The following is a 24,302-nucleotide window of genomic DNA, read 5'->3' as shown; positions in this document are numbered from 1 at the left end:
TTGAGAACAAACAGGGAAATTAACTAGGTTTAAAATAACCTGAAGGGCAGCTAGCCTAGTACCTAACTATGAACCTATGAAACTAAAAATTTAGTAACAGCTTTTGACAAAGTAAATCATAAATGTCTAATGGTCTTCCTCTTTTTAGCATCAGTATCCTCACTGCTCAGTGGCCATACTTTTACTTGAAAAGCTGAACCCAATGGAATATTTCTTTATAAAGAAAGGATAAAAGGAGTTGATTCATTTAGACAATATGTAAATATTATTTAATATCAAGTGACATACCTTAGGAATCCATTGATACTGGATATGCTATTATTAGTTGCTTATTACATTTTACAGCTGCATTGTACTTTTGTAGACAATACATGGACTCCGGATTTCCAAGAGAACATTCAAGTCCATCCAGGACTGGAATGTCAACTATTTGGTTTATATGGTAATTTATATTTCATTTACAAGACTCCCTGTTTTATTTTAAATAAGCAAACTCATACAGATCAACAAAGTAACAGTTACTTCATCAAACGAAGCATTCATGCTCAATGTGCTGAGGACAATACTGTGAAATGATACCCAGGAATATTGATTTAAGAGTATTTCATTTCTAACAAAAGCCCTGGTTTTAGATATAAAATATGCTATGAACAGTCTTGGTGATATCAGAAATAAAAACTAGAATATTTTAATAGCATTTTATCATATTCTTCTTAAATGTTCCTGTAAATGCTGTGTTATTTTTCAGCCATTTCCTTCCACAGCACAAAATAACTACTAGAAAGGGATTGAAACTGTTTGCAACATAAATCAGAAGGTTAAAGTATATTTTTTAAAAGACATTACTAAAGGAAATACGGTCACACAGTTCATCTTATCACCTTATAGAGGGAGCTGCACATTATATTTAAACTGTCAGAAGATAAATGTTATAAGTATTTTGCATGAAGTAGAAACATATTCCTTCTGTAATTCAGTGCACACATTTATGTTGTGAATGCATATATTATAAGAGGAACTCTACTACATCTACCAAATGTGATGGTCTATTTTCCAAGCTCATCTTTGACCTAGCTGTTCAGATAAACAGATCTGATATTTTGAAATTAGCATACAAATGGCAGCCACAAATAGGTGGCTCTTCTTGGTTCATTAACTGAAATATATCAAAATCGATATATTTTTTCATCTACATCACTTACTGTCATTTCTGTGGCTTGGATAATGCTTAAAATTACCTCCACAAACAATCCACCTATAAAATCATGGAGACAAAAAAATTAACTTAATAATGAACTAAATTAAGAAATATTCAACACACAATGCCTTCACAGAATTATAGGATCACAGGAGGTTACTAGGCTAATGGCCTTAGAATCTTTTTAAGCCTAACCATTCATGCCCCAATTTTCCCAATTATCAATGCCCACAGGCTAGAATGACTTTGGTATATGCCTGTGTCTTAGAACATCTACAAACTGCCCCTGTCCATAAGGGCCACAGGCAGCAAGCCAGAGGTAAATTTGCAATTTCCTATCCATTATCCCAAATTGTGCTTGAACAGGCTTAGGGAAGAGCTCTGATACACATAAATGGGGACTCTGAGACACATGCATGTCACTCCAACATGTTTTGTTTATGTCAAAATTGTTTTGTTTGGTGTTTGTTTTGTGAATGCATAGCAGATCCATCAGGTCTGGATCAGAGAACGTCTTGTAGGATAGGCTGATCATCCCTCAGTAGTCTGTAGGAGACAGAATACAAGGACAGGGCTTTCAGGCGGTCCACATAGGACATATTAGTTACATGCTGTATTATTTTAGTGAGGAACCTCTGTGGCTGCTCCAGCTGTTGCAAATGCCTGGTCAGGTACAAGCCAAAGGGTGCATTGTACTCGACTGATCTAATAAGTGCAGAGTAACATTGGAATATGATCTGGATGTCATACCCTTATTTATAAGTTGCATCATGTAGAAGGGTTTTCTCATTACCATGGATACATGGTGATCAAATTTCAAGTTACTGTCAACCTGAGTTCCCAAGTCCCTTATCACTGGGTTTACTCTTAAAGGAATGTTATCAGTGCTGTAATTTGTGGGGTGGCTGTCTTCAAGGGTATGATTATGCAACCTTTTACAAGTTCTAGTCCTTCACCTTAATTTATGGACCTCTTACTACCTGCTTTAATTGTATTTATGTTCTTACTTTTTGTGTCATAAGAGACACCCTGAATGTGACTAGACAGCTCAATAGTTCAGCTGTGTTTCCCTCCCTAAGGGCAAACAGGTACAGTTGATTTGGTTGAATGTATTGCTTATAGTCAAATGTTTGCTATAAGTATTGTTCAAATGACTAGACTGTAAAAGACAGCAATAGTTAAGGCATTTAATATTGTATATAAGATAAGCAGGATTGGGTACTGTGCCAGAACTTTCATTTATAATGTAAGCTTCTGTAATGGGGGGGGGGGGGCAGTGTTTCTATATGTGTGTGTGTGTGTGTGTGTGTGTGTGTGTGTGTGTGTGTGTGTGTGTGCGTGTGAATGTCTGTGTGTGTCTGTGTGTATATGTGTTAGTAGTACTGTTAGGTGTTTAGTACCCTAACTTTTAAGACTGGGGTTAGAGGCAGTATTAGCACACTTGAGTAAGGTGATACAGGGGGGCATGGTAACCACACGGGCCCCCAGCAAGCCATCCAAATCACATCCAGCAGGGTGACTTTTGTCCTTTGCTGAGAAACAGACCAGGTGACCACTGGTCACCCCGCACTAGGCATGTCAGCTGTGCCAGACCCAGGTACCCAGCATTGCTCTGTATCCTATACTACAACAGAATCTGAAGAAGGAGGAGATAAAAACATAAAAAGACAAACTATAACCCTTTAGTACACATCTCTATGACAAACAGAAATTCGAATACGCACAGCAGACATGGACATAGTAGGCATACCATGTAGCCTGAACAGCTTATCAAACCTTCTTAGTCAAATATCCTTATTGAAAGTTAATTCCTCAGCCATTATAAAAGACAGCAGAGATTATTCCATGCAATGTGACCATACCAACAGAAGGCAAGGAAGTCAGCAGATAATAACCAGAAAAAAAATCAACGAAAATCATTCACAATCCTTACTTTAAAACACTGTCTCATTCTCTCTAAACTCTGTACTTACTGGTGTAGCAGCTCAGATCACCTCCTCAAGTTCCTGCATCAATGCTTGCACTGTTCACCAGAGTGGGTAATGCCAATGGCATTATTCACCTCCCAGGTAAGGTGGTGTCAAGAATAAGCCTTATATAATGGTCCATCATAATTACCCAACTGGAGCTCCTGATAGCCCGGTGCAGCAGATACAACTCATCTTGATTTCCTGGATGCAGAAGTCCAGATGGCCCAGTTCCTGATGAGGTCATGTTCACTCAAAAGGTCTGAATGAGGAGCAAAATGACAGACCCATGCTGATCTTTGACATTATGGGCACCATGAGATATGCATCACCAGCATTTACAGTGTGTTAGCGGAACAGACACTTGCACTGTGTGGCAGTGCTGTGGGCTTCACTGTGTCTGTGCATGAGCATAGTGCACACATGTGTAAGTATCTTGGAGGCAACCATGGTAGTGCTGCCTGGGTGTGATAACACAATGTGCTATAGCACTGATTCAGAGAAGATCATTGTAAATTGCATCTCTAACATAATCACCATGCTCAGAGGCCCTTTGTAGCATAAAAATAAATTTCCAATATAGCAAGAGACTGCATTAAGGCAATTGATTAGGAACAAGAATTCTGCAGAAAAGAATTGGTAATGTACCTCAGCACCTCACTGAGCACTGATGGTGTACAAAAGCAAGAGGGACAAACAGAAACAGTAAACTGGGTGAGGTAACATAGCACAAGGACATGATATGTTACAGCCTAGCTGGGAGGCACACCCTTATGGAAAGCATAGCAGAAGGGCATGACAGATGAATGTCATGTTGATGGCAACACTTTGGCTTATATTTACAGATTGCACGATATGCTACAGCAGAAGCAATAGCTACTGTAAACAGGTCAGATTATGGCCATGTGTAAAGAGGAATGTGAGAGTCACAGGATATGTGCAGTAACAGTGGTCAGTAGCACATTTCTACATAAAGGTAGGCAGTGGTAACATACACATTGTTGCTGTCAGTATGGGATAAGTTGGGAATGGTCACAGCACAATGGCAGACAAGTATATTGGCAATGAAGAGAAGGATGGAGGGTAGTAGTGATGAGATAGAAGGGTCTGCCAAGGACACAGATACACACACACACACACACACACACACACACACACACACACACACACACACACACACACACACACAATCACACACACACACACGCATGCACGCACGCACACACACACACACACACACATACATACACACACACACACACACACACACACACACACACACAAACACTGACAAACATAAGGTGTACGTGTCTTGTCGTGGCTCAAAAGAATGGCAGTGAATGAAAAGCTCACCACCCATGAAACAGAGATGCCACTGCAGATTTTATGTACAAATGGCATGCACATCCTAGAAAAAAAGGAAAAACTGATAAGGCTTTACTGGTCAAGGTGTGCTTGGAAATAGTGCTGGACATCAATGTTGTGAGCTGCCGTAATAAAACACTTGTATATGTGCAGCAAAGGGTTACTGATATGACACTGCACTTTAACACTAAGACATAATACATCACCTGTGATAGATCCACCACAAGAGGTAGACCACTAACATAGAACAAGATAACAGAGATGGAAGAGTTTCTGGTATCCCTGCCTGCGGTATAGATCAAACCCTTATACCTGCTGACAACTTGGATGTGGGACCTGGGGTGATAATAACTATCTCAGCCTGTAGAAGAAGCACTGGGTTCAAACTAGTATTTATATTTCAAGGTGTAAACAACCCAAGTGTATGAAGGGTGTATTCATTAGAACATTTGTGCATATCGATTCTTCAGGGACATCAGAACTGCAAATGTGACAGCCTGCACCACAAGGTATATGTGTGCCTGTATGCTGTTCAGATAAGTGACCTGCACCAGTCTATATGGCATATTCCATTAGTGCCACAATTATGTTTTCATTCTGCTTCCACATGTTTGAGTGTTGGAGTGTCCAGCAAAACAGGTTAGGCATGTCTGAGGTCAGCAGCTCACCTGTGACTGATGAAGAGAGCAAAGTATATGGCTTAGTCAGATGATACAGTGGTACTGTTAGTAAAGATTACATTTTAGGGCACTCACTCATCGTCTGCATATGAACTGAGTGCAGAGGGGATGATAGGACCTCTGTCATCATTTGTGCCTGGTGTTGGATGTCCTGTCTTTATAAGCTCCACCCAAGCTACATCAGCATTGCCACCGCATATGGTATCCCTCTGCCACAATACCTCCAGTGTGTGCTCCCCCACTGTAATGCAGAAACATGCTGTTTGCCATTACAACTATGACTCCAGGTCTTTCCTTGACCTGGATACTGCACTTAACATCAATCAGTGAATGGGCAGGTTAGTGATCCAGGCACAGTTAGCCACTGTACACACCATGGCAAATATGGTAAGTGTGCTATGTGGCCTGCAGGAGGATGTGCAGCTACTGCGGGGACTGTGTCTCTCATTTAGAGTGACATGTAATATAGGGACCTGGATCAAATACACCTGCTGAGGTCACTGGCAGCCAACATGTCACTGACTAATATATCCATGCAGATTCTGACAAATATCCACCATGGCCATGCAAGAGTTTAGATGCATGATGGGCAGTCACAGACCAGGCCTATGCAGATGGCATACATTGCTCCAGAGGCTTCAGCACTGTCATTCTTGGTCATGGAAGCCACCACGCTTAATCATGGCCAGTCTCGTGGTTGTGGCAGATAATCATCCTCTTTTATTGCAGAGATACCGCACTGGGCCAGTTGCTTCGGTTGCCACAGTTACATACCATTCTAAGTTAGAACAAAATTATAGGAATGTGCTCTTCCTAGCAGCAAGTTAGTATATCAGTTTACAAATGGTATGTAGTTGTAGATATCAATACTTACATTTCAGTTTAAATAATAATAATAACAACAATAATAATATAATATTTTACTGTGAATATGACCAGGGGTAGTATTATCTAGCCCTGTGCTAACTGCAAAATCTAGATTTCAATTTATTTCTCTTTCTGTTTTAATATCTTTTTAACACATTTGAAACTGGAAGTTACAGTAAAGTATCCACTTTAAATAAATGTCACAAAGTGAAAGCAGGAAAAGCTACAAGCCTACCTTTATTATGAAATAATGTGTAGTAATAAAAATATCATATTTATGAAAATCTTATATACTTACAAACCATTATGCAAGCTTGATATAGAAGCTAGGCAATCATTACAGCAAAAAATCCCACCGTTTGTTAATGTTTTTTAAGAAATATGTTCACAGACATAATATAAACGTTCCAGATATTTTGGTGGTTAAGGAAGTACTTAATTAAAGGCTTGACGTAAATTTCTCATCCTGGAAATTTACATCTACAAATAAGTAAGAATTGCTTTAGAAAGCCTTCACTGCAGTATTGCAGATGTTTTATTATGGTAATGATTGCATAGTCTGGACTCAGTATGGCTTATTCATGGCAAACAAATGCACATATATAAGTGTTAATCTTTAATTAATCATTCTAAAGAGAAAACCTCTAAATATAATTGGTTATAATTTTGGAAAATTATGAATCAGGCTTAAGTTACTAATGTACACAGTCAGATTTATTAAGCAAGCATATTCCTATATGGTGAAAAGAAATCTCATTAATTTTGAAAAACAGTACAGAAACATCATATACTTTTTTCAGAATTTTATTTTAAACGGGTTTATGTTTGAAACAATATATGTGTACTTTGCCAAAACAGATGGAGTGAGGTTATTATACTCAGACAGCTAGGTATGTGCCACAGGTCAGGCATTGACCTATAAACACAGCTACAATTAGGTGAGAATGTACATCAGAACTAGTTAACTCCGGTATTCAGTAAGTTAAAATCCCGTGTCCGAATAGTGGCACTGCCCGAACACGGAGTTCGGAGCCTGTGCAATTCAGTAAACCAGATTTAGGGCGTGCAGGAGCCTGGCTGCACTATTCTGGCACAGACACCACTGAATAATGTTAATTACCTCATTTGCTGGTGAAATGAGGTAAATTAGCGATTCAGTAAACAGGCAGGCATCTGTGCCAGAATAATGTCCACTGCAGAAATGTATTCGGTTACTAACCAAATACATTTCTGCAAAACTCAAAACGGGGGCATGACAGCTCAAAGTAAAGCATGTATTATAATCATTAGGCATGCCAATTACCAAAAATATGGCCACTGGCATGTAAAAGTGTTGCAAAAATATAAAAATTTATTTTTTTTTCTTGGCCAATTTCTGCCGTTTAAGCATAGGGCAGCAATGTGCAAATAGGTTTGTGCTGAAAATGAAAAAAAAAATGTGGAATACAATTTTAAGTGCAATCTGCATTTTGCCATTATAGTCTATGGCATGCAGAATCAAAACAATAGCAGGTAACACTGGCTGCTAAGGAGGAAGGCTGTGGTTTTTATGTGTAACCAGGGTCTAAGGCAGTGGGGTATGCAAATGGGCAAATTTTAATGAATCACTAAATGGGAGACCATTCTTTGGCTGCACCTAACCATGTAGGAGCTATAATTCTGCAGTGTAAGCAGGAGAAGCAGCTAACATGAAAAGGGGGTGTGTCATGCTTGGTATAAGCACATTGGAGCTCCACGGCTCCCATTTGAGCTTAGCTAAGTACAGCTAAGCAAGGGGGTGTGACGGAGGCTGTACTGACTTATTCAATGAAATGAAGAGCATGTTTACATCCAGGGGAGGGCCATTTCTACTTCAAAGTGTTTACTTTACTAAACGGGTTTGAGCGGTGCACATTGGGTCTAAAACAAAGCAAAAAACCCCAAAAATAGCACGACTGTTTATATTTGGGCGGTGCACCTCGGGGCTTAAAAGGGGCAGGAATGGGAATAAAAAAAAATAAAAAGGTAAATAACAGAATAAAAGCAATCAAGTACAAATAAAATAGCAAGCAGGTGGAATGTATTATAGCCAGCCAATCATACAGGCAGCATCTGCAGCACAACAGTATAAACTGTACAAACGCCTTTCAGTCTGTTTTTTCCCACAAACTCTGCACCATTGGTGTAAACACTTGGGGGAATTTTAACCGACAAAATGTTAGGGGCTGGTGTCTCTTTGACACATCAGTATGTGCTAGAGGCTGAGGGTGGTGAGGAGGATAATGCTGGCAATCGCCCCAGGATGAGGAGGAGGAGAAGAGTGTCAGACCCAGGGTAACCTACCAGGGGCTACATGATCTGGAGACAGAGTGGTACAGGGTGGACAGGGACATACTTCAGCAACTCATCGAGCTCTGCCGGCCTCACCTCAGACCCAGAACCAACCCCCATTTTTGTCGGAGTGAAGAGTCTTTGGGCAAATTATTAGCATTAGAAACAAAATTAATAATTAATTATGGAACCTTACAGCCAAGGGGGTTAAATCAAGAACTTAATTTAAATGTAATTTAAAATGTTGTTTAATCATTGTCAGTTAAAGATATAGAGCAAGTCTGCATTCTTATGCTGCTTCTTAGGGCATGATTTGTTGCTTTAACTGTTCCTGTTACTTTAATTAGTCATGTTGAGGCTTGATTCTTAATTCAATTTAATTAAGTAAATGTATAAAAGTTAAGCCATGTAGTGAAATTGTCATTCCTTTGAAGGCGAAAGCCGAGGTACCGGATGCACCAGTAAACGTGTTCATTTTACTCCACTGTGTTTTGTGTTTTTTTGTTGTGGATTAGTTCTGGATTCTACTGTTTTTGCCTTACCCCAATCACCAAACACCTACCCTACACAGATAGGCTAACAGCACTGTCACTCTACCCTGTTCCATACAGAATCTACTGAGGTGACCTCTGTCTGGCATACAAAGCAATCCAGACCCTGCCTTGATGGGACTGTAGCACATCTGGAGCTCAAGGCCCACTCCATCAACCTGTAGGCGCAGCATCAAACTGGGCTGTGATATCAGTACAGCTTGTTGGTATGACAGATATGTGTACCACACACTCCCCCATCTGTGGAATTCACTCCCTGCCAACAGCAAGCCAAGTAACTCTATACCCCTAGTGATGTGCTCCCTGTATAAGTGCATGGGAAACACAGACGACAGTCCTGTAATCCCACTGTGTCCCTGCTGGACAGGGGCTCTGTGTGCTGACATGTCTTAACATGGCCTACACGCTTATCTGCATGGGTTATAAGGGCTTCAGGGCCAATATCCTACTAACGTCATAGCAAACCACCAACCTATACACAACTGACTGTCAGTGGCTCACCACATTACTCTGTACTGTTCTGCTATTGACATACCTGGAAGTCACAGTGCTATGTGAAATATACTACACATATAATGGACATGTCTGCACAGTAGAATGCACTCTATATCCACACCCATACCTCCTAACAGCTGACAGCAAGACATCTGGACAAGGTCATAAATAAAAGTGGGGCAAAAGTACAATGCTAGGCACTTGTTGTAAATATTGCCCTTACATACTGAGAAAGTTGGTAGGGTGAGAGGTATTGCATTAGTGGGAATTGTCTGAAAGTTATGAAGTCTGAAACACTAATGTCTGTCATTATTTTGTAACGTCAGTCTTCAATTATATACAACTAACTTGCCATAAAAACACAAGTTTATGTAGACTGGATGAAACTTCTAGGCAAACACCTGGGCACTCTGCCAAAAAATGTACGGTTGAGAGGAGAGAAAATCCACAGCCAGTATATCACCAAGTTACTGGACTGTTTACACAGCGTCATCAATCAACCGGCTGCAGCCACACCTCCCAACTGGCCTTGTTGGGCAAGAATGTATACAACCAGGCTCATAATATTGGTCTGTGCATCATATATCTTGTATTCCTCTGGTAAAGCACTGTGATGATCTGAGGAGGTCTGTCACTAGGCAATGATACAATACATTGCAGTGTCAGATTACAGATATGTCAGAAAATATCTGCTAAACAAACCCAGTACCCCTAGGAAAGTCCTGTTTACTTCTGAGAGGTATGGCTGTAGCATACAATACCCCGGACCAGAGTACACCTATCTCTAGAATGGAGTCCCACTCTCACTAAAGAAGGTCACACTGGGCATGCTCCTACACTTAGAGAATCACAGGCCATGTTGGAACCCACATCGGACTATATGACTGTATTGTGTATATATGTCTCTGCATACAGACAGCTATGTACACCTTAACTGTCCTTACACACACCAATCAGACAGGATTACCCTCAGCTAGCTGTAGGTGGCCCATATGTGATATATCTGCATCTGTTGCGTGTGATACACAGACATATATATGGGCAATAAATAACAATATGTCAAGCATACACACATAGATGTGGGGAAGTGAGAGACAGTGATAGAGAGACACAAGGGGAACACACACAGAGTGAGTCACACACACTGATACCCTGAGTGGCATAGAGTGATGTCCTGCTGCAGACAGTGGCATACTAGTCGTAACCGGTCGCACGTGCCAGCATGAAGGTGAGCCCCATTGTGTAATAGTACTGAGGTGTAGGTTATAATATCACATCACCTGCCTGTGTATGTGTGTGTCTGTAGGTCTAAGTATTAGGAGGCTGTTCCCACTCAGTACACTTCTCATTGCCCTACTTCAAAAGATCTGTTGCTGTCATTCACCTTAGAAGTACCATTGGACACTTATCAGTCCTATAAGCTCTGTAGCATGTGCAATAACTGCATAACACTATAGTACAAATAACTAGATAGGTAGGGGTTCTACTCTCAGCCCTGGCAAATGTAAGTGTATGTGTGAGAATGAGGGAGTGTGTGTTTGTTTGTAGGTGAAACAGTTTTAGACCATTCCCACCCACAGCACTTCCCAATGCACTACTTTAGCAGTCCTGCTGATGTTGTTCCCCTTAGAAGTACCTTTGCACAGCCCCAGCCCTGTAAGCTATGTGGTGTGTGCAATAACTATGTAACAGTATAATACAAATAACTAGATAGGCAGGGGGTCCATTCCCAGTTCTGGTAAATGTGTGTGTGTGCAAGTTTGTATGTTTATAGGATGATGTATTTTGAGAACCTTTTCACCCACAGCACTTCCCAGTGCCCTACCTTAGCAGTCCTGCTGATGTCATTCTCCTTAGAAGTACCTTTGCACAGTCCCAGCCCTATAAGCTCCATGGCATGTGCAATAACTGTAACAGTATAGTACAAATAACTAGATAGACAGGGGTTCTATTCCCAATTCTGGAAAGTGTGTGTGTGTGTGTGTGTGTGTGTGTGTGTGTGTGTGTGTGTGTGTGTGTGTGTGTGTGTGTTTGTATGTTTGCAGGCTGAAGTATTTTGACGACTTCCTACCCAGTACACATCCCAGTGCCCAACTTTATTAGTCCTGCTGATGTCATTCACCATAGAAGCACATTTGGGCACTTGTCAGACCTATAAGCTCTGTGGCACATGTGATAACTGTGTAACATTATAGTACAAATAACTAGATAGGCAGGGGTTCTACTCTCAGGTCCAGCAAATGTGTGTGTGTATAAGTGTATGTGCAAGAGTTGTAAGTGTGTATGTTTGTAGGATGAAGTGTTTGGAGGACTTTCCCACCTAGTGCCCTGCTTTAGCAGTCCTACTGATTTCATTCACCTTAGAAGTACCTTTGGAAACTTGTCAGCCCTGTAAGCTCTGTAGCGCATGCAACAACTCTGTAACACTATAGTACAAATAACTAGATAGACAGAGGTTCTACTCTCAGGTCTGACAAATGTGTGTGTGTGTGTGTGTGTGTGTGTGTGTGTGTGTGTGTGTGTGTGTGTGTGTGTGTGTGTGTGTATAAGTGTGTTTGTAAATGTGCATGTATGTAAAGTATTTGGAGGACTTTCCTACTCAGTGCCCTACTTTAGCAGTCCTGCTGATGTCATTAACCTTAGAAGTACCTTTGGGTGCTTGTCAACCCTGTAAGCTCCATAGTGCGTGCGATAACTGCATAACACTATAGTACAAATAACTAGAGAGGCAGGGGTTCTACTCTCAGGTCTGGCAAATGTGTGTGTGTGTGTGTGTGTGTGTGTGTGTGTGTGTGTGTGTGTGTGTGTGTGTGTGTTTGTGTGTGTGTGTGTGTGTGTGTGTGAAGATGTTTGTAAGTGTGCATGTTTGTAGGGTAATGTATTTTGATGCCCTTCCAACCCTGTACATTTCCCATTGCCATAATATACAAGGGCTGTTGATCTTATCACCTTAGACATACCTTGTGACACTGTTAAACCATCTAAGCTCCGTGGTGCATATGAAAACTGCATAACACTGTAGTATACATAACTAGATAGGTAGGGGTTCTAATCTCAATACTGGCAACTGTGATACTCTGTGTGTATGTGTTTCTGTGTGTGTGTGTGTGTGTGTGTGTGTGTGTGTGTGTGTGTGTGTGTGTGTGTGTGTGTGTGTATGTGTGTAAGATTTGCATCAGTGTGTGTGTTTGTGTTTGGGTGAGACTCATCCTCTGGGGGTGTGAGTTATACCATTTTGAGGCATGTAACGCTCAATGCACATTCCATTGCCCTACTTTAGAAGGCCTGCTGATGTCATTCATCCTAGATGTACCTGTATACACTTGTCAGCCTTCTAAGCTCTGTGATGTGTGCAATAACTGAGTAATACTATAGCGGAAATAATTAGATAGGTAAAGGTTCTAATCTCAATACTGACAACTATAGTAGTGTGTGAAGCTTATCCGCTGTGGCTGTTCTGCCAGGAGTATCACTGGAATTGCCAGGTCCAAGGACAGATGCAGTACTACTTCCTGATGGTGACTGCTGTCTGCTGGACCCGCATCCCTGATGTGACTGGCCAGGACAACATGCCTATGGTCTGCTCCAGTGTGGTGTGGACAGCACCCTCCCTTCAGTAGTGCTGTTGGTACTGCCACTATGGGACTGTGAATGTACACAGCCATGGGGCTCATAGCTGATCATGACGCTGACCTACATCCACCTGGCCGATGCCCTACTCCCACCACATGCTCAAGCACAGACATTGCACGGTCAAGCAGTGACAATGTCTAACCCCACTGTCTATCCACAACATTGGCAAGATGACGTATGGCATCACAACTGCCGTGGAGGTCATCACGCATGGCAGGGAGCACTGAATTAATGACCCTGAGCATCTGTCAGGAGTTGCACTCAGTATGCGCCTGTGCCTACATGACAGACCATAACATGTGTCTGGTGACACCTGCCATGGCACTTGCAACAGGGGCTTGATGGGCAGCAGTCCTCTGTTGAGCACCCTTGTCCATCTGCCTGTGTGTGTGACCTCACCTGCTCTATGCCTATGGCTGGTGTCTATACTCAACCTCACCATACTCACCACACTAGCCTGTTCCATGCCACAACCCTTAACCTGTCCATTATCTGTGGCTGCTGGGGACTGGGTGTGTGTGGGCATACTGACTGTGTGCAGGGGCATGGTGGGTGAAAGTGGGATACCAAAAAATGGCACAGATCCATGCACCGACAACCCCACCTTTGCCTTGATATGACCACCATCATCATGGGAGTCCACTAAGACACTGACATCAGGTTGTGATAGGGAGGGACACCTACCCCTGTGTTCACCTGCAAGGGGGAACACAACATATGTAAATTAATACCCTGCACAGACACACACACACACACACACACACACACACACACACACACACACACACACACACACACACACACACACACACACACACACACACACACACACACACACACACACACACACACACATGCATACACACACTCCTGGTATGGTCTGGCATGGCTGTGTTACCTATGGGCCCTTCAGGGCAGACCTTATGGTAGTTCTGCCTGCAGCAACCAATCTCTTTCACTGCTACTGTCAGGCCCACAGCAGAGGGTGACAAATCCTACTGTGTGATGGGCTTAGTAGTAGAATCGTAATTGTGGCCAAGACCAGGGCTATTGGAGTGAGCTATACAGTGTCACCAACTGCATATGTACGTACATTATACATGAGTGCAATTTGTCTTACAGATATGCAGAAATGCCATCAAGGCTGGTGTGGACATGACCTTGTATGCTAGACACAGGTCACACATGAACAGTCTGTATGAGACTGAACACAGGGACAGGGCTCTCAGCCTACCTGTATAGGATAAGTGTTATAGACCCTGGAATTGCCTGATCAGGAACATCTGTGGTATCTGCAATTGCTGGATTTGCTTGGCAAGGTACATGTCAAAGGAGCCATTGCACTTGGTAATGTGTCTGATAAAGGTGGAGTAGAGGGATGTTGTGGCCTCCTGGTTCCTGGGTGACATACCCGTATTTGTGAGGTGAGCCATGTAGACAGCCTTCCTTACAATGCTGCCCACAAGGTGGGAAACTGTCAGGTTGCTACCAACCTTGGCGCACAAGTCACCTCACACCTGATTGCATGCTCAGTACATTATTACTGCCATAATTAGTGTGGATGACATCTGCCACAGGAGGGAGAATGATGCCTCTCCTGGCATTCAGTTTGTGGAAATGCTTCTTGCACCATTCATTAATCATGTGAGGGTCTCTTGGGGGATGCTCATATCAGTAGGAGAATGTAAGAGAGTGGCCAGCTTGCATCTGTATACCTGGTCAGCCACAGACCACTGCTTTCATCCTGTACCTCAGATACATATATCTCAAACAGTAGAGGCGCTCAGACTGATCCTTTGGGTACACCACTTTGGAAGACTCTACTGCTAGAGGTGGGTTCCACTACTTTGACTGAGTGGGTACTATCATTGGGCCAGTTAGCTACCCATCTGGTAACATACAGGTTGGTGCCTAGCTGTGTAGGTGTATGTATCTTGGCCGCCTGGGGATTATTGTCAGAGAATTGGGCTAGATGAAGGTAGGCATTGTTCACCATCTTCCCCTCATCCTTGTGTTTGTTGACCACTTCATAGAGGTCAACCAGGTTTAACAGACCTGATCTCCCTTTGACAATACCATGCTGTGTGGGCTCAGGCATTTCAATGTTGCCGATATCCCTGTTCATAATGTCCTTGATATTGCCTTCCATGCCCTTGCAGAGCAGGCTAGTTAGGCTGATGTGCATATGATTGGCTGGGTAGGTGGATTGCTCCAGCTTTGTGTATAGGGATGACAGTGGCTGTCCTCTGTGCAGATGGGATTACACCGGTGATCAGGCTGTGGTTGACTACAGTGCAGAATGGATCTGAGAGCCCATGCCTGTGTTCATGTAGGATGCAGCCAAGGCTGATATCAGGCCTATGGAGACTTTTGTATGTTGCCTTCGAGAGGGTATTACAAACCTGCTTCCTAATGATGAGGGGAGGCAGGCAGGTGCTGTGCATGCACATGTGTACCAATGGGGGATGGGGGGTGATGTTTACACTTCACCTGTCTGCAGCCAGTTACCTATATCTTTGCTGTACGTGTATGTGGTGTTATTGACCACCACTACAGAGCAGATTTGTGTCATTGCCTCTGGGATTGCAGAAGCATGTGTGAAAGGCCTAGCGATTGGCCTTGGTGGATGTGTCCAATTTGCACTCAAAGATAGCTTTAGGGTAATTCACCTGTGACCTTATTTACTTGTGCAGACCAAGGTGACATTGCTTCCAATAAGGCACCTGTTCCTTCTGGGCCCTGTCCAGCAATTATCTCCATCTATTATGGTATTTGTGTATTGCTGCTGTCCACCATAGTCATTTACCCTAGCTTGAGGGAAGATGATGTTGTCCTGTCAGGTATTGCTGAGTCCATACACCTATGTTGGTGCCCACATAGTATTATGGTGTGGGTCTGGATACTACTACTAGTTCCAACTGATAGAACATTGGCTGTAAAGCTACTTCTACCTGCTCTGAGGAGATTTATAGTCATTTGTGTAAATTAAATTTTGTTTGACCCTGACAGGGGGGGCAGGGGAGATGGTGACCTAAACAGTTATGACTATGTGGTCAGATCTCACCAAGGAGAATGACACTGTAGGAGTGCTACAGTGACTACTCATGTTGGTTAGGACCAAGTACAGTTTATTTCCACCTGTCATAGGAGTGTTGACTGGCTGATCCACTGCATTGCCATTGACAAAGCCAAGGAATCTCTGTCATTCATGTCCAGGTGGCATAGGTCATGCACACTATGGTTGGATAGTTGAGTCACCCAGGAGCAAGGTAGACGATTGAATCCTGACAGATTCCAGCAAGTCCCAATAGGTGTGGTGGGTGTCCATGGTTATGGTTGGAGTCCTGTAGCTAGCTATGATTTGAGTAGGTGTCTTGTCAGCTGTTAACTGCACTCAGGATGTCTCCCATGCATCATGCTGTTTGGCCAACTTGGAGGTGTGTATGTGTATATTATGTTCAACATTCCACCTCCTGTGGCTTTGCAGCCCTCCATGTGGGGTCTAAACATATGATGGGATGAGTAACCTGGCAAGGTTAATGTGCTCTCCACAGCTACAAAGCAGGTGTCAGTGACTGCACAAATGTTGGCATCTTACAGGACAAGGTACACCTGCATTGACATGGGTTTCATGATAAGACACCTAGCCCCTGTTAGAGCAAGAAATCTGCACAAGGGCACACATCACTGATGGGCAAAGACCAGAAAATAGTGTCACTTTATGATTCTAGCTGAAACACACCAACAAAGACAGTGTTGCATTCACAGGTCTACTCTGCAGGATTTAATGGGTTGCCAGTGGTGTGCCAGACAATACATAACTGTATGAGGCATTGACTACAAATATGAGGCAGACATGTGGTCAGTCTGCAAAACACTGGACAGTTGTCAGGTATGGGCTCAGTATATAACATACAGTTCAACACACACTTCTGCACCTGTTGTGTACTATGCACATACCCTATATAAGTCTGTTACATTTGTAAGACAAGCATATGTATCATAGTAGCATTCACAGGTGACATATGAATATGTACAACAGCCCAGTTAGCTGGCCTAGCAATGTCACACTCAGTATTGCACAACATAAATAGTCATACATGAGCTGACATTTGCTGGGGTGACTCAGGGGCCAGAGATGTAATCCATGTCAATGCAGACAGGGCAAGCAGGAAAGGCCATAGGTGCCAGACAACAGCATGTGAGTCCAGCAGGTCTTGTTGACACCTAGTGTTTAAGGTCTTGTATGACATTATTGCATCCCCCTTCCTCATTCCATTACAAGCTTATGTGATTGACATATCTGTTATATTGTTGAAGAGTTTCTTCAGAATACTGCAAATGGTTAGGTTTGTGTAGATGGGTTCAGACCTGTGTTGCATAGGCAGCAGCTTGCCTTTTATAGGCAATGCTCATGAGCAGGTGATCGCCTGTGCTCCAATCGGTGTCTCCCACTTGCTACTTGCATCCAGAGGAGCTGTGTTGTCTTTCCATTAGCTAATGCCACAGCAACACAGTGCTATAATTAAGTCCTTCATTTGGGCCTTGCCCCTTTTCCTTGCCTGTATGGGGGACATTATAGAGGTGTGGGGGGCTACAGCTTCACAGATAGTAGGTGGAAATACCTCTCAAGACAAGACTTCTGGAGACGGCCCAACAACATAGGGGAAATCTCCAGAATTGGGTACAGATCATAAGTATTGCTGTTATACACATAGAGGATTGTTAGATTAACAGGGTTTGCCTGGACATGCGTTTTCTGGTTGACTTGACATCTGACAGTGATATGTCACTGACATACCTCTCAATTGTCCAGATGTCCATAGACTGCTCAGAGGTTTGCCTGTTATGTTATGTTCCTCAGACAACTTCTGTTTTTGTGAAATCAGTAGGATAATGTGAGGATTGTAGTCAGTGAATGTTGACATCCATTTGTGTTTCAGACATCATATCCTTCAGGGATGTTATGTTACAACAAACCCTGTAACACCAGCAACTGTTTCAGTCTGTAACACCATTATGTGAGATATGTCCCTCTTTCCGGCCCCCTGTCCCCCAAGTATGCCGTGCTTTGTCCAGCTGTCTTGCAGTAAGAGGTTCTGGGGTATAGTATAACATTATTTAGTGGCTGCACTCCTGGTATCCTCCCAGTGACTTAGCAGACTCCTGGAAGTGGTATGCGGCAGTGGCCATAAATATGGTCTCACACCCTGGACATTCTGTGGAAATCTGTACAGTTGAGAGTTATGCATGTCTGGCCATTGTTAACAGACTGACAAGACTGTGTAGCAGTGTTGTGTGTAAATGTTTGTTGGGCTGAGTAAGGAGAGTAGCAAATGTGAGTGTCAAAGCTCCTTTTCTATCTGACTGTGCATGCTGCTACAATTGCTGGAGGTCTATCAGGTGTATATGTTTGCAGGGGCAGACTGGGAAATGTCCTGTAACACTTCAGGATTACCAGTAAACTGTGAGTTGGGCCAGTATATTTTGGTATGACTGGCAATCAGGATACGTTTGTTCAAACAGTCATTCTACTCTAGAGTTCATTTGGGGTACTGGTATGCTCCTGTGGCTGTGGTGAAAATGGTTGTGGGTGGACATCTTCACACCAGTATCTACTTTTCTCTACAGTTCCACCCCTGTAGTGCATGCTATATTTGGAAATGCATGGGTAATTCCCCACAGCTGCTTTGAGATAGTGCTTTATTGGTCTTACTGTGGTTCAGAGGGTGCTGGGTGAAATGGTTGGCAGCTCTCAGTGTTTTTTCTCTTCTGTTACATGACTACATTCATACCTCTCCACTGTCCAGAAGTCTAGACACTGTCCATATGTGTGGCTCATATGTTTGGTCTGTTCCTCATAACAGTTGTGGGTTTCTGAGAAATCACTGGGATGGTGTGAGCATTGCCATCAGTAAATAATGACATTCATTTGAGTTTCAGACCTGGAATCTATCAGGAATTAGATGTTAAATCAAACCATACTACTCTAGCAGACTTCTACATGTATAACAGCCATATTTCAAAGATGTATCTATCGTTTGCCCTTTATCCCCCCCCCCCTACTTTGGCAGGCTTTTTGCAGATGTTTTGCAGTAAGAGGTTGGTTATCTATCTAATATATATATATATATATATATATATATATATATATATATATATATATCACAAAGCAGGCTGGTGTTACAAGAAACAAGGATAACATTTATTCTTAAGCACTTTCGTCACAGATTACAGTTGACTTCTTCAGAAAAAAACAGAGTGCCTCCACCCCACTCCTTAAATACTCATTACAAACACATTCCAAACCAATTTGTAAAAAACACCATAGGCATTTAAAGGTACAGACTCCCTGTTTGCTCCACACTTATGCATGCAAGATAAAAACAAACTAACTATAAAACATGATTCAACGTGTACTTTAAACTTAGTATTTTGCCAAAAAATCATAAAGTGAACAATTGAATAAAAAATCAACAATTAGCTGAAAAAATCAACAATTAGATAAAAAAATCAGCTTTTAACCTCAAAAAGCTGGTTATTGAAACCACTTCATTCAACCCTGGAAAAATATTTGCGTTGACCCTTAATTGCCATAACAGTTCTTTGTATTCAAGCCAGTAATCCATAGGACCTCCTCACTCATCCATAGTCAGCTGTTCAAGAACTGTGAATTTAAAATTGTGACCTGAGTGGGTATTGACGTGCTTGGCCAGTGAATTCTTTAGGTTCATTTTCCTAATGTCATATAAATGTTGGTAAATATGTGTACGAAAGGCATTTTTGGTCTTACCTATATAAAAACAGGCACACTTCTGACAAATACTAGCATATATGACATTCTTACTATAACAGTTGTACTTATACTGAAATTTCACCCATCCATAGTTTAAAGTACATGTTGAATCATGTTTTATAGTTAGTTTGTTTTTATCTTGCATGCATAATTGTGGAGCAAACAGGGAGTCCGTACCTGTAAATGCCTATGGTGTTTTTTACAAATTGGTTTGGAATGTGTTTGTAATGAGTATTTAAGGAGTGGGGTGGAGGCACTCTGTTTTTTCTGAATAAATCAACTGTAATCTGTGATGAAAGCACTTAAGAATAAATTTTATCCTTGTTTCCTGTAACACCAGCCTGCTTTGTGATTTCTCAGTTTGTGTTACTTGGTTGGATATATATATATATATATATATATATATATATATATATATATATATATATATATATACACACACACACATTTATATATATATATATATATATATATATATATATATATATATATATATATGTGTATATATATATATATATATATATATATATATATATAAATGGTATATATATATATATATATGTGTGTGTGTGTGTGTGTGTGTAAAGATATGTAGATATTTGTATTTATATATACATATATATGTATATATGAGTACTACATATGCATATTTTCCTTATGTGAAATGACTGTAGTGCATGGTATGTTTCTAAAAACATTATAAAATCCTACAGTTCAGATGGTGTAGAGGTATATTATTATGACTGGAGTACACAGGGTTCTGGCTCTAAGAGTTGGAAGCGATAACTTTTTTCATTAATGTTAAATGACCAGAATGCATGATATGTTTGTTGAAGCATTACAAATCCCCACAGCTCAGATGGTGTAGTGGTACATTTCTGTGATTGTACTGCCAGCATCCTGGGTTAGAGACTTGGCAGGGCAGATTATTTTGTTGCTGGGCAGAACAAGGGCTGATGGAGACAGAGTGATTAAGGCACTTTTAAGCAGTTGTAAGCGGGTTTGCATGGTTTTGAGTGGAGCTAAGCAATGCTAACAGATCGTTAAGCCCTCTTAGCTTCACTTAGCACTGCTTACTCCTTACATTGCTTAACAGTGCGCAGATCCATTTAGCTGAGCTGACTGCTGCTTAGTATTCACATTTAAGCAATGCTTACACCAGCTTAGTATACCTGAGCACTGCTAACCATTGCTCACTTTTCATTTAAAAAAAATATCAAGGTAATAACTTCTCTACTGCGGTGGTGGTGCTGTGGTAGCGTTGTCACCTCACAGTTAGACATTGCCCGTCTTCTGTGTGTCGACATGCATGAATAGGCGTTCCTTCGTTGAAGGTTGTGCGTTAGGCCCGGCAAGCCAGCACATAAAAATCTACTGCCAATCATTAGCGAACCGGAGTTCCACTGTGGTGACCCCTAACCGGGAAAAGCCGAAAGACACAACAACATCAAGGTAATAACTTCATTAATTATTACTGACATATTAGTAAGTGTATATGATTTACTTTACATGACATCCCTCTATGTTCTTTCATTACATTACCATGTGGTGTAACTACAGTGTATGGGACACTTGTGTATACATGGGTGATTTCACATGTTATATGCACTCACACTTACATTTTATTTATTTATTTATTTATTTACTTATTCCAGTTTGGTGATCAGGGAGGTCCGCTGGGCTCGAGAGCCCATTTTCAGTGGAGGCCCGGAGAGAAAAGCTCCACAATACAAAGTTACATTACATAGAGAATTACAAGAAAAATATCTGAATTGCAATCAATAGGTAGTATAACAATCAACAGGTAGTATTACAGTCAAAACAGGTACCATTCAGTAAAGACAGAAAAACTATTAAAAAATTTTCAAGAGAAAGACAGACATACAGCATAAAGGCTGGATGTTACTGTTTAGTTACATTTATAATCTAAATATATGAGAGAAATTAGGAAGGTATGAAGGTTAGCCAGGAGAGAAGGAGGAGCAGAGCTTGGGAGGTATGAGTTGAAGAGGGCAGTTACATTTCCTGTGAAGGAACAGGTAAGAATGAAGTTGTTTTGAAGGTGTGTGGATTGTCACATGTCCTCTGAGTAGAGGGCAGGGCATTCCATTTTTTGGCTTGGGAAAAGGAGAGTAGAAGCTGACCAGCTGGGTGCTTGGGTTTTTGGATGATTATAAGGTTTTGGTGTGTAGATCTAAGGGGTCTAAGGGGGGTATATGGTTGTAGGATATTAGATAATGTAGGGCAGCTAGTAAGTTGGAATAATAATTTGTGGGCTGTGACGATTTTGAGGAAGTCAAGTTGATTAGGGAGTTCAAGCCAATTTAAAGAGTGTAGGGAGGTGCAGTGATTTTAGACCAGCTACACTACCCTGGTTGACAAATATTAATTACTATATAATTTAAAATTAAAATAATAATTTTAGCACTGATTTCCCATGTAAAAATAAAATGCCTGTCTTGGTACTCGAACCATGAACAACAGCATGCAAAGCCAGGACTCTAACCACTATCCTATTGCAGCATAAGGATTTCAGCTTTATATGTTTATTTATCTCCTATGGGCTGTTTCAGCAATGCTGAGCAGAGGGCCATAATGTGCACATACACTCAGCTATGCTTAAATAATATACCTTAAAATGGAAAAAATATATAAATTTATAAACCCACTTTATTTACATGTAGCTGTACTCTTTGTCAGTCACAGTAAGAGAAATTGTAAAGGGACATACAGGGACAGATTTTAATTATTGGTCTTACACAGTTAGGAAGTGTGAGTGTGGTTTTCTAGCATATCATTGGCAAATCACTTGGGATTTAAGTCAGAACATACTGACAGACATTTGGATTTCCGACTTCATACCCTTCAGGAAATCCGTGCTACTGCAAACCTTTTATTCTATCAGCTTTCCAGGTTCGTCAGTGCAATATTTAATAGGTGTCCCTAATTTTGTGCCTTTGTCCCCCCATTATTTATACAGCTTTCTTGCTCTAGGAGGTTGAGAAGTATGTGAAGCAAGCATCTGGGCATTCTACAGAAATCTGTACAGTTGACAGCTATGGCCATATGGCACTTTCAAATGGCAGACATTTGTGTTTCAGTCTTCATACCCTTCAGGAAGTACATGCTACTGCAAACCTTTTATTCTATCAGCTTCCTGGGTTTGTCAGTGCAATATTTAAAAAGTGTCCCTATTTTTATGCCTTTGTTCCCCCATTATTTATGGCTTTGTACAGCTTTCTTGGTCTAAGAGGTTGAAAAGTATGTGAAGTAGGCATCTGGGCATTCTGCACAAACCTGTACAGTTGACGGCTATGGCCGTACAGCACTTTTACAATGCAGGCAGTGTGTGACAGAACCTGTCACACACCCCCTGCATTGTTTCTTGCTCCCCTATCTATTTCAGTGTCCACGGACACTGAAATACTCATTTTATTTCATTTCAGTGTCCGCGGACACTGAAATGCTTTGCAAAAGTGCTGTACAGCACTTTCTGAGTGCAGGGGGCATGTTAGATGTGCATGCACTACTTAAACATGCCCCCTGCACTCAGTAGTGTTCGTGTCCGCTTAGCCTTAGCAGAAGTGCGCCTTCATGAATATGCAAGGTGCGCTGCTGTTAAAGCTATGCAGAAATGGGCGTGGTTCACTCCGTGTCAGAATAACGCTATTCCAACATGGAGTTTAATGAACCCCAGGGTAAGTCTTTCTTACTGTGCCTCTTCCTATAAATGATGTGTTTAGCTGGCTGATTTAAAGGTTTGTTAATATATTAACTCTAGTACTGCACTGTCTCAGAGTATGGGGAAAAGCACTTTGCAATAAATAAAGTATTTTCCCTACTAATGTTGTGTAATATGTTGAGTTCAGGGGTGTGCTGTTAACGGGGATAAACTCTTGTGCATAAATGCTGCATTAGATTTAAATGCACATTATCAATGTTAAAATTCACATGCATATCACACAACAGCACTGCTTGTTACATTACCCCAGCAAGATGAGAACTCATCTGGTCTAATGGGGAAAGAAGGTTAATTACTCCAAAGTTTGAAGTAGTGTAGTGCAAGTCTTTTTAGAATTCTACTCAGTGTTTAAATTTTGAACAAAATATAATAATGTAATGCCACGGTTACAAAATTACTTTGCACAGTAGTGATCAAGTCTGCATTTCTTAGAAGAAACATGGAGTCCAATACCATCTCAGGGTTTGTAGTCTATGCACCACTATATATAGCTTACAAGGAGTACATTTTGTAAAAAAGTCTAGGATATGGTGGCAACAAATTCCACAGCTAGGATGTCTATCTTTGTGGAAAAAAAAGAGACCAAAGTTCTTGTACCTCATTTCTTTTTGCTAACCAGTGAATGCATTGTAGTTTACAAGTTCATATGTTAGTTCTAGCCTAGCTACCATTGTGGGCTATTTTAATCCTAGCCAGTT

General features: G+C 41.4%; 1 protein-coding gene across 1 annotated transcript in view; it reads right to left on the bottom strand.

The window, feature by feature from the left end:
- Positions 1–1,166: 1,166 nt before the first annotated feature.
- The window catches only part of LHFPL3 (LHFPL tetraspan subfamily member 3), a 98,753-nt gene continuing 75,617 nt past the window's right edge, over positions 1,167–24,302 (bottom strand). The window contains exon 2 of the mRNA XM_044087288.1: positions 1,167–1,255. Within this exon, the coding sequence (XP_043943223.1) occupies positions 1,167–1,255 (89 nt within the window). The remainder of the gene's footprint in view (positions 1,256–24,302) is intronic.

Source organism: Protopterus annectens, chromosome 11.part0 (genome assembly GCF_019279795.1).
Source record: "Protopterus annectens isolate FY-2018-M chromosome 11.part0, PAN1.0, whole genome shotgun sequence".
NCBI lineage: Eukaryota > Metazoa > Chordata > Ceratodontiformes > Protopteridae > Protopterus > Protopterus annectens.
The sequence above is the reverse complement of the archived record's forward strand: the minus strand, read 5'-3'. Positions and strand labels throughout refer to the sequence as shown.